At 48.9% G+C, this 13,578-nt stretch overlaps 1 protein-coding gene across 1 annotated transcript; it reads left to right on the top strand.

The window, feature by feature from the left end:
• The first annotated feature begins 353 nt into the window (after positions 1–353).
• TMEM179B (transmembrane protein 179B) lies at positions 354–11,143 on the top strand. Its single transcript, XM_035099111.2, has 5 exons — positions 354–496; positions 6,577–6,767; positions 6,865–6,999; positions 9,280–9,358; positions 10,392–11,143. Exons 1-5 carry the CDS (start codon positions 398–400, stop codon positions 10,554–10,556), a joined length of 669 nt encoding a protein of 222 aa, XP_034955002.1. The 5' UTR covers positions 354–397; the 3' UTR covers positions 10,557–11,143.
• The last annotated feature ends 2,435 nt before the right edge of the window (positions 11,144–13,578 follow it).

Raw genomic sequence — 13,578 nt, 5'->3', positions numbered from 1 at the left:
TTTCGTGTGCATGCACACTTCTTCAGATATGCACACGAAAGCTCATACCAATGACAAACTTAGTTGGTCTCTAAGGTGCTACTGGAAGGATTTTTTTATTTTCCAGTAGCTTATGGCCTCATCAAACCTAAATCCGGCCCTGGTTATAATATAACAAATGCAATAAATAAAGAAGTAAACTTGGTGCGTCTTTGCCAATTTAGTTTAGTGCTGCTGTCAGGCAGAAATCCCACCGGTGCTGTTGGACCGCCTGCCTGCGTGCAGCGCCAAACGCTTTGAGGTCCCGGCAGGCAACCCTCAACCCTCGAGCGCTGACGACGCCTCTCCTCTCTCCTCCCCTCCGATGGGGCGGAGACCGGCAGCCGGGCAGCCCCTCCCCAGCACCGTCGGCTGGAAGATGGCGCATCTGTCCGGGCTGCTCCTGGTCGAGCTGGCCCTGAACGCCGCCGCCTTCCTGTGCGGAGTCATTTGCTCCTCCGCCCTCACCGTTACCCAGGTAAGGTCCCGAGAGAGAGAGAGAGAGCGATCCCGGACCCGCAAAGTTTCCCTTTGCCATCCCATATCCCGGGCAAAGAAGTTCTCTTGCGCTTTTGCGCTTGTCCCGTTAAAGAGCCACCGCTTAGTGGCGCGAGAGTGCTTCTGAGCACATGAAGAGGGCGCCGGGCTTTCGCTTGAGTGCAGAGGAGGGAGTGGCTGTGCACGACCAGAGATGCACCGTTGGACCTGCCGATGTGCAGAGCGTCCAGCATTTTTGCTTGTAACGTACCAAGAAGAAAGGGCACCCCTGAGTGCATGCAGAGAGCATTTAAGTTCCACATTCATCTCCTCTTCCATGGCGGCTTTTGAGCGCCAGAACCTCTTTAGAAAAACAGTGTGCTTTTATAACTATAGAACACCCCACCTTTGTATTGAGAGGAGGAGGGCTTCCAAGTCAGAGGGTGTCACACGTGCCTGATTTTTTAAAAATTAAAATGCAATCTATTACTGCCTTTCTAAGTTTTCATTCAGACTTCCCTGAGCTACCTTGGGTGATAGAGAGTTTCAGCAGAGCTAGAAAGTTTTTTTTAAAAAACAACAACAGCAAACAAACACAAAAACAATTTGTGCACTCTGTCAAGTCTCTAGTCCTCATGAGCCTGCCTATTCATTCCACCACCCAGCCCTGTTGTAACAAGAGGCAGCTACACAACACAGTTAGGCCAACTTGAAACCGGTTTCGCCTAAGGGGCTTCATTCCTCGCAAGGACCTTTGGAAGTCTGCTGTTTTGCTGGAAAGGCTGCGAAGGCTTCTGAAAAAATGGTTCCAAAGGTTTTCTGTTGGGAATTGGGAAAATCTGAGCTCACAGCTACTGATTCAACCTCGGACTGTTGCAAAAGATTTATAATAATGCACCAAGCTTGCATATTTTTTAAAAAGCAGGCGGTGTCGTGTCGTGTCATATGAGCATCAGCCGTGTGCGTTAATGCTCGTCAGCTGAGTGAGAGCTGACTTCCTGCACAAATCTTTTTGCTGCCAGGAGCACTTTCACCCAACAGCCTTCCTGGCCTGTGTCACATGTGCTTGGCACTCACCTTACTGGCCTGTGTGCGGATGAACACTCCCTTGTTTTGGGATGGCCTATGTTGCACTGGCTCTCAAGGGCGTAGCCAGGATCAAAACTAGGGGGGGGGCAAGCCATGATCATTCAGGGGCGGGGCCACAAAGTGGGAACGTGGGCGGGGCTACAGGGCCAGCTGGCCTGACGACATCGTGGTGGCGGCAGCGGCCACCTTGTGCTTCTGGGGCTGGCAATGGCGGCAGCTACCCTGCTTGGCTGGAGAGGACGGGAGGGTCGGGCAGGCAAGAGGGGGTGACAGGGTGGGCGAGGGCAAGGCAAGGCACGGCCGCAGTCACGACGGCTCCGAGGCGTTGCTGCATATCAGCATAATATTTCAACCATGTTGTGGGTTCAAGCCCCACCTTAGGAAAAAATTCCTGCATTGCAGGGGGTTGGACTAGATGACCCTTGTGGTCCCTTCCGACTACAATTCTATGATTCTATTGATATATTGCCATAGCATATGCATCATTCTGCTTTCTTGAATTGTCCTACTCCTAGGCATAGCAGCCAACTCCTAGAGGCCTAGGTGCCTCCCCCCCCCAAATACTAGTAAATACCGTATGTGAAAGAGTCATCCCCCCCATGTTGATGGGCTTTCTATGTGGGGCTTATCTGCCCCCCCCCATATTTTATTAAGAATGGAAGAGGGAGGGAAGGAAGGAAGAAATAGAGAGATAACTCACATTTGTGGGTGCCTCTGGGTGACGCTGTGATGCTGGAACTCTGCAGCAAGAGGACGGGAGGGTCGGGCAGGCGAGAGGGGGTGGCAGGGCGGGTGAGGGCGAGGGAAGGCACGGCCGCAGTCACGACAGCTCCGAGGCGTTGCTGCATATCAGCATAATATTTCAACCATGTTGTGGGTTCAAGCCCCACCTTGGGGGGAAAATCCTGCATTGCAGGGGGTTGGACTAGATGACCCTTGTGGTCCCTTCCGACTACAATTCTATGATTCCATTGATATATTACCATAGCATATGCATCATTCTGCTTTCTTGAATTGTCCTACTCCTAGGCATAGCAGCCAAATCCTAGAGGCCTAGGTGCCTCTCCCCCCCCCCCCAATTACTGGTAAATACCGTATTTGAAAGAGTCACCCCCCCATTTTGATGGGCTTTCTATGTGGGGCTTATCTGCCCCCCCCCAGTATTTTATTAAGGATGGAAGAGGGAGAGAAGGAAGGAATAATAGAGAGAGGGATACCTCATATTTGTGGGTGCCTCTGGGTGATGCTGTGAAGCTGGAACTCTGCAGCAAGAGGATGGGAGGGTCGGGCAGGGGAGAGGGGGTGGCAGGGCAGGCGAGGGCGAGGCAAGACAGGGCCGCAGTCTCGATGGCTCCGAGGCGTTGCTGCATATCAGCATAATATTTCAACCATGTTGTGGGTTCAAGCCCCACATTGGGGAAAAATTCCTGCATTGCAGGGGGTTGGACTAGATGACCCTTGTGGTCCCTTCCGACTACAATTCCATGATTCTATTGATATATTACCATAGCATATGCATGATTCTGCTTTCTTGAATTGTCCTAGGCATAGCAGCCAACTCCTAGAGGCCTAGGTGCCTCCCCCCCCAAAAGAAATTACTGGTAAATACTGTATTTTAAAGAGTCCTCCCCCCCCCATGTTGATGGGCTTTCTATGTGGGGCTTATCTGCCCCCCCCCCAGTATTTTATTGAGGATGGAAGAGGGAGGAAAGGAAGGAAGAAATAGAGAGAGGGATAACTCACATTTGTGGGTGCCTCTGGGTGACGCTGTGATGCTAGAACTCTGCAGCAAGAGGAAGATACCGGTACACCTGTACAGGAGCCTTGTAAGCAGCTTTCTCTCTGCTTGATTTACAGCAGGCACGTCCAACAGGTAGATTGTGATCTACCAGTAGATCACTGGATGTCTGTGGTAGATCACTGCTAGATCACTGGCACCCCTAAAAAAAGCTCACCCAAATTTTTCCTCCTCCCTAAAAAGAGCTGAACTATGACCTGAAGCCCTAAACAAAAATGGGCCTCCCTCCCTCCTAAAAGAAGCTCAACAAGTTTGACCTAAACCCCCCAAAACAGGGCTTCCCTTCCTTAAAAAAACTCAACAGCTTTGACCTGAACCCCCCCAAAAGGGGGTAGATCACTCCCAGTTTTTAACTCTGTGAGTAGATCAGAGTCTCTTGGGAGGTGGCCACCCCTGATTTACAGTATACAGATGCAGGAGGAGGGGCAGACTGGAACACCAATGCTTTTTATAAACATCACTGTGTCTATCAAAGCTACAGCCCCCCCCCCTTCTTATTCACTTCCTTTTAGCCTTGCAGGGCCACCTTAGTCAAATTGAATCCTCTGCACCCTCATTAAATCGCCAATAGAACTGTTAATGCGATCCCTGAATGCCCATTAACAACTCCCACTGAATAACAATAGGGTGAATAGGGTGGACCTTGCCTGAAGGGATATTCTGCTCCATTGTCTTAACTGCTTAAGTACTGGTAGCCACTTTGCTTTATTTATTTGATGTGTTTTTGTTACAGCTGTGTTCCCGCCCCCAGCAAGTGGAGAGCTGCTCTTGCTAAAGCAAAGCCCTTTCCACTTCAGTTTTTGGAGGGGCAAAGTATTGGTTATGGTCTGTAAAATACAATAATTTTTTGCTTCTAGGGGGGGCAGCTGCCCCCTCCTGCCCCCCCTGTCTACACCCATGCTGGCTCTTTCCCTGGGCACAATGGTTTGGAGGAAAGAAGAGGCAAATGGTACCTATTTATCTATTTGCACTTTGAGAGACTGTTCTGAGTTGTTCTGGGGAGCTTCATGATCTCCGCCTGCTGCTCCTTGTAACCGTTAAACCACACTTGCTTCCTTGCATCATCAACAGCTTCAACACAGATTACGCAAGTAACACCATTATAGGTTGTTGGGGGTATGGTAATGAAATTAACTTTTCTTTTTTAAAAAAGCCACATGCACGCTAAGCATTATATTTACAAAATGTGAAGCAGAATACTCTCTGGGTCTTGTAGCAAGGAGTTCCACAGGGCCCTGAGGCACTTTCAGCCTTTCGAGGCCACTAGCTGTAATAAAAATAAGGCTGTCAATAACCCAAACACAAAATAAATCACCAAAAAGAGATTGAGACACAACAGGTTTGTGTGTGTGTGTGTGTGTGTGTGTGTGTGTTTTAATGAAATAAATGTTTTTCTGCCTGAGAGAGTATGTCACATTTGGGTCCGTTATGCATAAAAAGCAAGCTGCTGAAAAATTAAGAAGTGTCTAAATTTGACACCTCCTGTGGAGCCCATTGCCATGAGTCAAATGGCCTTTCTGACAGGCTGAACTAGGAAGGAAGCAACACTCTCACCTGCCTTTTCTAGCATAGTACAGTGGTACCTTGGTTTGCATACATTTTGGATTACAAATACGTCAAACCCGGAAGTGTGTGTCCCGGTTTGCAACCTATCTTTTGGATTTGCAACCTTTTTTCTTGGAGGCCCCATTGGCGAAAGCGCCCCTTGGGTTACAACCTGTTTTGGTTTACAAAAGGACCTCTGGAACGGATTGTGGTTGTAAACCAAGGTACCACTGTACAGACACCCCCCCCCCCAAAAAAAATATGTGTGTTCAAGGCGTGCACCACCCAGACTGTGTGCATTCCTGTGGACCTGGAAGTGGCATGAAAAGGGGCAAAAACAGTGTGAAGATGGCAAAAATTGTGCAAAAACAGCATCTTACAATCCCATGAACCTTTGCACCAATCTTAGGCCTGTGGAGAGTTGGATTGTGGAGGAAGGAGATTTGTGGGGGAGCGATTGTGATGGAGTTTGCTGGATTTGGGGTTTTTTTTTTAAAGGGTTTTTCAAAGATTTCCAGAGGGTGTTTACAGCCTTTGTCAATGGTGTTCCCAGTGTGATTTCACTTAAGCGTCCTCGGAACGTAACCCCCACATAAATGGGGAGTTGCCTTTAATCGTTTTTCTTGGAAGTACGTGGCTTTCTGCAATTTCTGAGAGAACAAGTCCAAGGAACTTGCCAGTCACATTAAGGAAGCGACAGAAGAAGTGGTCGCTGTGGGTTTATGTCTCTTCTGCCTGCATATGATACAGGCATTGGCTCGCACGCGACAGCCTTTACGTGCGGCACCGGGAAATAAATGAGTAAATAGATTCAAACCTGGGATTGGTGGGAGAGAGCTGGAGAGTCCTCGTGGCATCAGAAGAGGATTTTGTGAGTCCAGAGCAGGCATCCCCAAACTTCGGCCCTCCAGATGTTTTGGACTACAACTCCCATCTTCCCCGACCACTGGTCCTGTTAGCTAGGGATCATGGGAGTTGTAGGCCAAAACATCTGGAGGGCCGCAGTTTGGGGATGCCTGGTCCAGAGGGACTGGAGGTTCAGTGGGGCTTTTTAGGCTGCTCAGCCCCCCACCCGGTAACAGTGTACGTATGGGGTTGCACAGCTACAGCCGCCACTTTTCCCCACAATTCCTAGAGCTTCCAGCCGGCTCCAGAGCTTCCATTCTAGCTGTGGATATTTTTGGATACAGTATTTTTGGTCTGGATTGCAGGGAGTGCAACAGAGAGGGCATTTAAAGGGTGTTTAGGGGGTGTTCCCCACTTTTTGCTTATGTATGCGGGGGGCCCCAGGGCGTAAACCACCCACCCCTCCCTCATAAGGGGGGGAGGGATGCCTGTACTGTCTAGAGCAAGATTGGGGAGCCCTTTCAGCCCTAGGGGCACACACCCCTTCAGGTGGTGCGGCAGGTGCCAGTGGTGGGCGGGGCTAAAAGCAAAAATGGGCGGGGCTGTGGCTGTAAATTTTGCCTTTGTAGAATAGGCCCAAATAACTAAAAGAGCACCATCCCCATTGTCCGCCATCTCAGACCATACAGTGGGCAGGGGAAGGGGTCCATGACAGGGCCTTCTCAGTGGTGGCTCCCTTGGTGTTGACTTTTAGGAGGAATCCCCATCCTTTCTCACTTTACCCCCCTCTTCCTTCCTTCCAGGGGGAGTTCGGTGGCCAGTGCATCCTGTATGGCTCTGTGCGCTACAACGGGACTCTGAGCTTAAGCACTTCCAGCCACGTCTCGCTTTGCTACTTCGTCTCGGCCGTCTCCCTCCTGGCCGCCATTTCCTCCTTCGTGGCTCTTCTCCGCAGCGTCTACATTTCCTGCTTCGGCGACAGCGAGAGACAGTCGTGAGTCGTGAAGGCGGGCAGCGGAATGGGGCGGTTTCCAGTTGGGTTGGGTTTGGCTTATTCTTGACCGCCCCTGTCCTCTGTCTCTCTCCCGCAGGGGTGACGTGTGGGTCAAGGCGTTCTTGGTCATCTCAGCTGTGGTCCTCTTCTTCTTGCTCATCTCGGCCTGCATCCTTCGGGTCGGCATGGATGCTCTCTGTGGGTCCATTCATACTTCGGCGGCTGCACCAAGGCAAGTGCCAAAAGATGCTCAGTCCTCGCTTGGATTGATTGATTGAGCTCAAAGGAGCTCGAGGTGGTGGGCCTGTTTCTTCCCCCTCCTTGTTTAATCCTCACAGCCAGCCTGTGAGGTAGATCAGGCTGAGAGGCAGTGATTGGTGGGAAGCCATGACTGTTTAAAGTGGCATCATAGCACATTAAATGTATCGTATTAATGTGGTCCGTGTATTAATGGCTCGATATATTTGTTTCTCTCAGAAGTCTTCCCCCCTCTCCTTTTCCCTCTTTGTCTTTGGGCTCAACAACCGGAAGTCTTTGGTTAATTCTCTCTTGGTTAGTTCTTTAGTGAAACTTATTTATTTAATTGGAAAGCAGCTGAGATCTCACAATGTGTTTTTGTCTTGATAGCTTAAGTTATACAAGCTCCATTTTCATCAGCTGATAGTCTGGCTCAGAAGCCTTGGGGTAAATCAGGCATCCCCAAACTGCGGCCCTTCAGATGTTTTGGCCTACAACTCCCATCATCCCTAGCTACAGGACCAGTGGTCGGGGATGATGGGAATTGTAGTCCAAAACATCTGGAGGGCTGACGTTTGGGGATGCCTGGGGTGAATGATATCAGAGTACCACATGTCTGCCTGCTAGCAAGCCTTATGGAGGCACCCTCCAATATAAACGTAGGTCTGGATGTGGCTTGTCTGCTATACCTCTAAAATCCTGACCTCAGGGAATACAAGATGTTGTGGGGTAATTTGCAAGACAGGCTGTAGCTCAGTGGTAGAGCATCTGCTTTGAATGCAGAAGGTTCCACATTCAATCCCTGGGATCACCCGTTAGGAGTAGGAGAGATTCCAGTCTGAAACTTTGGAGAGCCTCTGCCGATCTGTGTAGACAATACTGAGCTAGAGGGACCAAGTTCAGAAAGAAAGTTCCTATTTAAATGTGTAACACACACACATATACGATACTATTTATTGCCTTAAAGGTAAAGGGCGCCCTGACCATTAGGTCCAGTCGTGGATGACTCTGGGGTTGCGGCGCTCATCTTGCTTTACTGGCCGAGGGAGTCGGCGTACAGTTTCCGGGTCATGTGGCCAGAATGAATAAGCCGCTTCTGGTGAACCAGAGCAGCACACGGAAACGCCGTTTACCTTCCCACTGTAAAGGTAAAGGTAAAGGGACCCCTGACCATTAGGTCCAGTCGTGACCGACTCTGGGGTTGCGCGCTCATCTCGCATTATTGGCTGAGGGAGCCGGCGTATAGCTTCCAGGTCATGTGGCCAGCATGACAAAGCCGCTTCTGGCAAACCAGAGCAGCACATGGAAACGCCGTTTACCTTCCCGCTGTAGCGGTTCCTATTTATCTACTTGCATTTTGACGTGCTTTCGAACTGCTAGGTTGGCAGGAGCTGGGACTGAGGAACGGGAGCTCACCCCGTCGCGGGGATTCGAACCGCCGACCTTCCGATCGGCAAGCCCTAGGCTCTGTGGTTTAACCCACAGCACCACCTGCGTCCCTATTTACTGCTTTAGTGTTATATAAATAATGTGTGTGTCTATGAGATTGTTTGCTGTATATTACGGTAGTATTATAAGAATATAGTATAGCAGTAGATTTAGGGAGTTTGCATCATATTTCTATGCTTTTAGATAAATGTTCCCATTGTTACTCTAGATTATATCAATAAATATGCATAGGTAAGTAATGCATTGTATTCACGTTATTATAGAATACTTCAGATATAAAAATTATATATACAGTAGTGCCTCGCTTAACGAATGCCCTGCTTAGCGAAGTTTCCGCTTAACGAAAGGATTTTTCCAGTGGAGCTTGCCTCGCTAGACGAATGCATTTTTCGAAAAATTCGTCTAGCGAATCGCGGTTTCCCATAGGAATGCATTGAAATTCAATTAATGCGTTCCTATGGGCAAAAAAAAAAATTCAAAAACATTAAAAAAAAATTCAATCCCCTATGGGATTCGCTAGACGAATTTTTCGCTATAAGAAAAGACCTGTGGAACGAATTAATTTCGTCTAGCGAGGCACCACTGTACATATATGGCACACACAAAAATCGAACCTTGTTCTATTTCGAGGGGAACCCCTGTTGAATCCCTGGCAACATCTCCAGGTAAGACTGGCAATGCCCCCTGCCTGGAACCCTGGAGGGCTGCTGCCAGTCAGTGTAGACCACACTGAGGTAGATGGGCACCTGTTTTCACTTGAGTGACACCTTTCAGCTGCAGTGAGTTAACTGCCCTGGCTTGTCTCTCCTTGCTTCCCGCCTTGCAGTTGTCAAGAAGCTCAGCAGCGCCCTTGGGTCCAGCCCTATCGTGCCGCAAGGTTCTATGACAACCTCTACACTGCAGAGGTGAGTGGGCCTTCAATGGCAGGCTATTGAATCAAAGCTGTTTGTCGCTGCTCCTCAGCTTCTCCTCTGCAAAAGGGTCTTCTCTCAGTCACACCCCCAGGTACAGAAATCTAGTCTTAACTGCACTTAAAATTTGCCCACGTTCTGGCAGCATAATCCAAATCCTTACATATGTGATAACTTTATGCACCATTGTAGATGCCACACAGTACCCACCCTGCATCTTATCTTTTAGTGTGGTGGCACCTACACTTTGGAACTCCCTGGCACTTGACAGCAGGCAGGTGCCTTCCCTATATCCTTTTCTGTGCCTGCTAAAAACATTTTGGTTTAGACAAGCCTACCCAGTGATCTAGAATGCTGACCCAGGTGGCGCTGTGGGTTAAACCACTGAGCCTAGGGCTTGCCGATCAGAAGGTCGGCGGTTCGAATCCCTGTGACGGGGTGAGCTCCCGTTGCTTGGTCCCAGCTCCTGCCAACCTACCGGTAGCAGTTCGAAAGCACGTCAAAATGCAAGTAGATAAATAGGAACCGCTACAGCGGGAAGGTAAACGGTGTTTCCATGTGCTACTCTGGTTCACCAGAAGCGGCTTTGTCATGCTGGCCACATGACCTGGAAGCTATACGCCAGCTCCCTCGGCCAATAATGCGAGATGAGCGCGCAACCCCAGAGTCGGTCACGACTGGACCTAATGGTCAGGGGTCCCTTTACCTTTACCTTTTTACCCAGCAATCTAGAATGCTGATGTGTGTTTTAATCTGTTTTTACCTTATTGCTGTTTTTTAAACTGTTTTTACAAATAGTTTTTTTCCTACAGTGGTGCTCACATATTTTTTTGAACTAGAAGAAATTAAAAATTTACAGCTGCCTTTCCCAACCGGGTGCCCTCCCAACGTTTTAGATTGCAACTCCTGTCTATACAGCCCACAGCGCAATACAGCTGTTGAAATCCAAAACATCTAGAGCGCACGCGGTTGCACAAAGCTGGTTTTCATTCTGACTTTGCCCATTCTTCTCCTTTCCCGGCTTCAGGCGGCTGCCTGGGTGAACTTCTTCTTCTGGTGTTTGACGGCGTTGCTGCTGTACTTGGAGAGTGTCGGCAAATTCCCGTTCCAGCCGCCTCAGAGCAGCGGCCTCACGTGGACCGACGACGAGACAGCGCCTATCATTGGGGATGGACCACGTGGGCCTTCATGAAGTGGGGGTATGGCCACCATTATCATCACTGCTGCTCTTTAGGGAGCAGCTCCGGGGCACCCCGCTTTTGCCTTCTCTTTCCCATGAGCTTCATAGAAGAGGGGGGGGGTCTCTCCCTTATGTGCCCGGACAGCAAAACTTTCCGAAGAACCACCTGTTAACTTCTAATGGACTCCTTCACGTTACTTGGTTGCTCGACTAGAAATTGCAGAATTGCGGGATGTGGCCCAGCTTAACTGTTTGAGCAATGGCTCTGCAGACGTTTGCGTTTCCAAGGTGGAAAAATTGACATTTGAGATAGAATTAGCCAAAGGAAAGGCAAAGTCTTTTTGACTTTCTGGCTACCTGGAGTCAACTTGTGGAGTGCGTTCAGGAATGTCCCCAAGGTCCTCATCTCTTTTGTCTGCCTTCTTTTGTGGGACACTATCTGAAATGACTTCTGTAGTCATTTGGACTCAATAATTTCTCCTACTTGGGATAACCTCAAAAGCTTTCCAACGGCTTGTTCTTCTGCGCTGCAGTGAGGGAGAACTTGCCTGTTCCTATTGTTTTCTCACAAAAATCAATAAAATATATTTTTAAAAGAACTTCAGGTGGACAAGCACCTTCTGGAGTGAGGTGCTGGACTTTTAATATTGCCTGAAGGCTTCAGTATGGGCCATGGAATCTGCCTTTCCCCCATATTAACAGCGCCCTGTAACTTCCCCCCTACCCATTCTCAGCCCCACTTGAAAAAAGTCAGTCTCCACTACAGGACAATGTAGGAAGATAGGAATCTTCTTGTGCTTAGTGAGGACATTGGTTCATTAGCTCAGTACTGTCTACGCCAGGCATCCTCAAACTTCGGCCCTCCAGATGTTTTGGACTACAACTCCCATCTTCCCCGACCACTGGTCCTGTTAGCTAGGGATCATGGGAGTTGTAGGCCAAAACATCTGGAGGGCTGCAGTTTGGGGGTGCCTGGTCTACACTGACCAGCAGCAGCTCTCAGGGTTTCAGACAGTGAGTTCCCCCCCCCTGTCCTTCCTGGACATGCCCAAGATTGAACCTGGACCTTTGCATGTAAAACCAGATGCTGTACCACTGAAAGGATGAAAGGTAGGCTGTGACTCTGTAAGAGCCAAATTTTCATACCTATATGGACTTAGAACAGGTCGGGGAACCCTCACTTACTGCTGATGTTGAGCTCCGTTCAGCTCTAGGTCCCAATAACTCACATCCGAGCCACAGTTCAGGCACCTGGCCTGCGCAGCTCCTAAGAAGAGGCATTTTTCCTGTGAAGGGACTGGGCCTTGTTTTTGTGGACGGCTGAGCATTATACAGTCGACTCGCAACTTGCATACATTTAATTGCAGCTTTACGCCCGTGGTGGTTGGCGAGCTGAAACTACACAAATGAAACACATTCATGGTGGAGAGCTTAAAAGCTCTCAGGCTGGCTTACAGGGCTCTGGGAAGCTACTGTGAGATCTTGTGAGAGCTACCCAGAGCCCACGCAAGAGTCTTCCCAGAGTCCAGCAAGCAAGACCCATCTGGCGCAGCGACTTTGGAAAAGTAGGGATGGTTGTGCGGATGTGGTTCGGGGGTTGAATATACAGCCACACACACACGCGGAATGTGCTGCAAGTCAACTATGGGAATGCATATCTAGTTTGCCTGGTGTGTATATCTTGTCTGCCTGTTTGCGGGTGAGAAGGGTTAACTTGTGTAGCTGGCAGAAGGAGTCAGTGATGTCCATATGAAGCAGGTACACAAAGGCTTTTTAAAAAGGTGGCTAGCCTAGAGGTGGGTAGATCAAGGTGGGTCTCGGCATGCGAAGGAAAAGCTTGGGCGGGCAAGCCAGCAAAGTTGGGCTGTGCAAAGAGAACAGTAAGATTTCGTTTTGTTTTGGCAACCTATCCTGATATGTAGAAGGTTGGTGAATGTTCTTCACTCACTACTGATTATAATTTTTTTTTAAAAAGTTTTTAACTGTTTTTACTGATTTTTTAAAAAATCGTTATAATTCCTTTTTTGGAGAGTTAGAACAACAACTATCAAATGGTATATACATTTTATGAAGCAAATAAATAATAAGCCCAAATTTTGCTTGCAAGCTGAGCTAAGTTTTATTTTCTACTTTAAGCAGGTTCAAAACCAAAGAGATAAAGCAAGGGTTTTTTTGTTTTGTTTTTTGAGACTGGTGTTTACTGGTGGAAAGGTATAACTTGTGGGTGCTTCTGCCTTCTGTTGAAAGCAGTATCTTCCAGGGGTTTCCTGGCAGAACCCCGGAAATGGTTGTTTTGTGAATTCCCGGAACACCACAATTCCTTGGTGGGGGAAGCAAAACTGGTTTAAATCTGTAATGTGGACATGTGAGGGTCAGTAAGCAGCCTTCTCCAACCTGGGGCCCTCCAGAAATTTTGGGCTACAATTCCCATCAGCTGTGCTGGCAGGGGCTGGCTGATGGGAGTTGTAGTCCAAAGCATCTGGGGGGGGCACCGTTTTGGTAAAGGCTGGTCTAGATCTGCTTAATTTCAGAGCCCTGGACAAAAAGAAAAAGAGAGAGAGCGAAAAAGAGAGAGAGCACTGATTCCTTCTTCCCAGGTTGGTCTTCAAACATATGGAGTGCCTTCCTCTTCATCACTTGGGGTGGAAGACACACTAGAGGGCTTCAGGTAGACTGCGGGGCCCAGGTACTCTGTGCAGTCCTCATCGTGGATGTAAGGTGTGTCAATGCCATGAAGCTGTACGACTTCCCCCTTGCACTCCCATTTCTGCAAACATGAAAAGAAGGGGGTGGTGGAATTAATTGCAAATGTTTTTGCATGATTGCAAACTCCTCGGCATGCTCCATGGCGCATCTCCAGATCGGGTTAAGAGCCTTGCCAGCAGAGGTGGTTTTAAGGTAGAGTGAGCGGTTCATCCACGCTGCAGGTGGCACCACAACCATGCTGTAGAATGCAGCGCAAGAGTTTGGGGGCATGCAGAATTTTGGCGTCACAGAAGGCGCCAGTGAAATTTGAGAGCCCAAAGTCTTACCA

Source organism: Zootoca vivipara, chromosome 17, assembly GCF_963506605.1.
Source record: "Zootoca vivipara chromosome 17, rZooViv1.1, whole genome shotgun sequence".
Taxonomy (NCBI): domain Eukaryota; kingdom Metazoa; phylum Chordata; class Lepidosauria; order Squamata; family Lacertidae; genus Zootoca; species Zootoca vivipara.
This window is presented reverse-complemented; position numbering and strand designations above follow the sequence as displayed.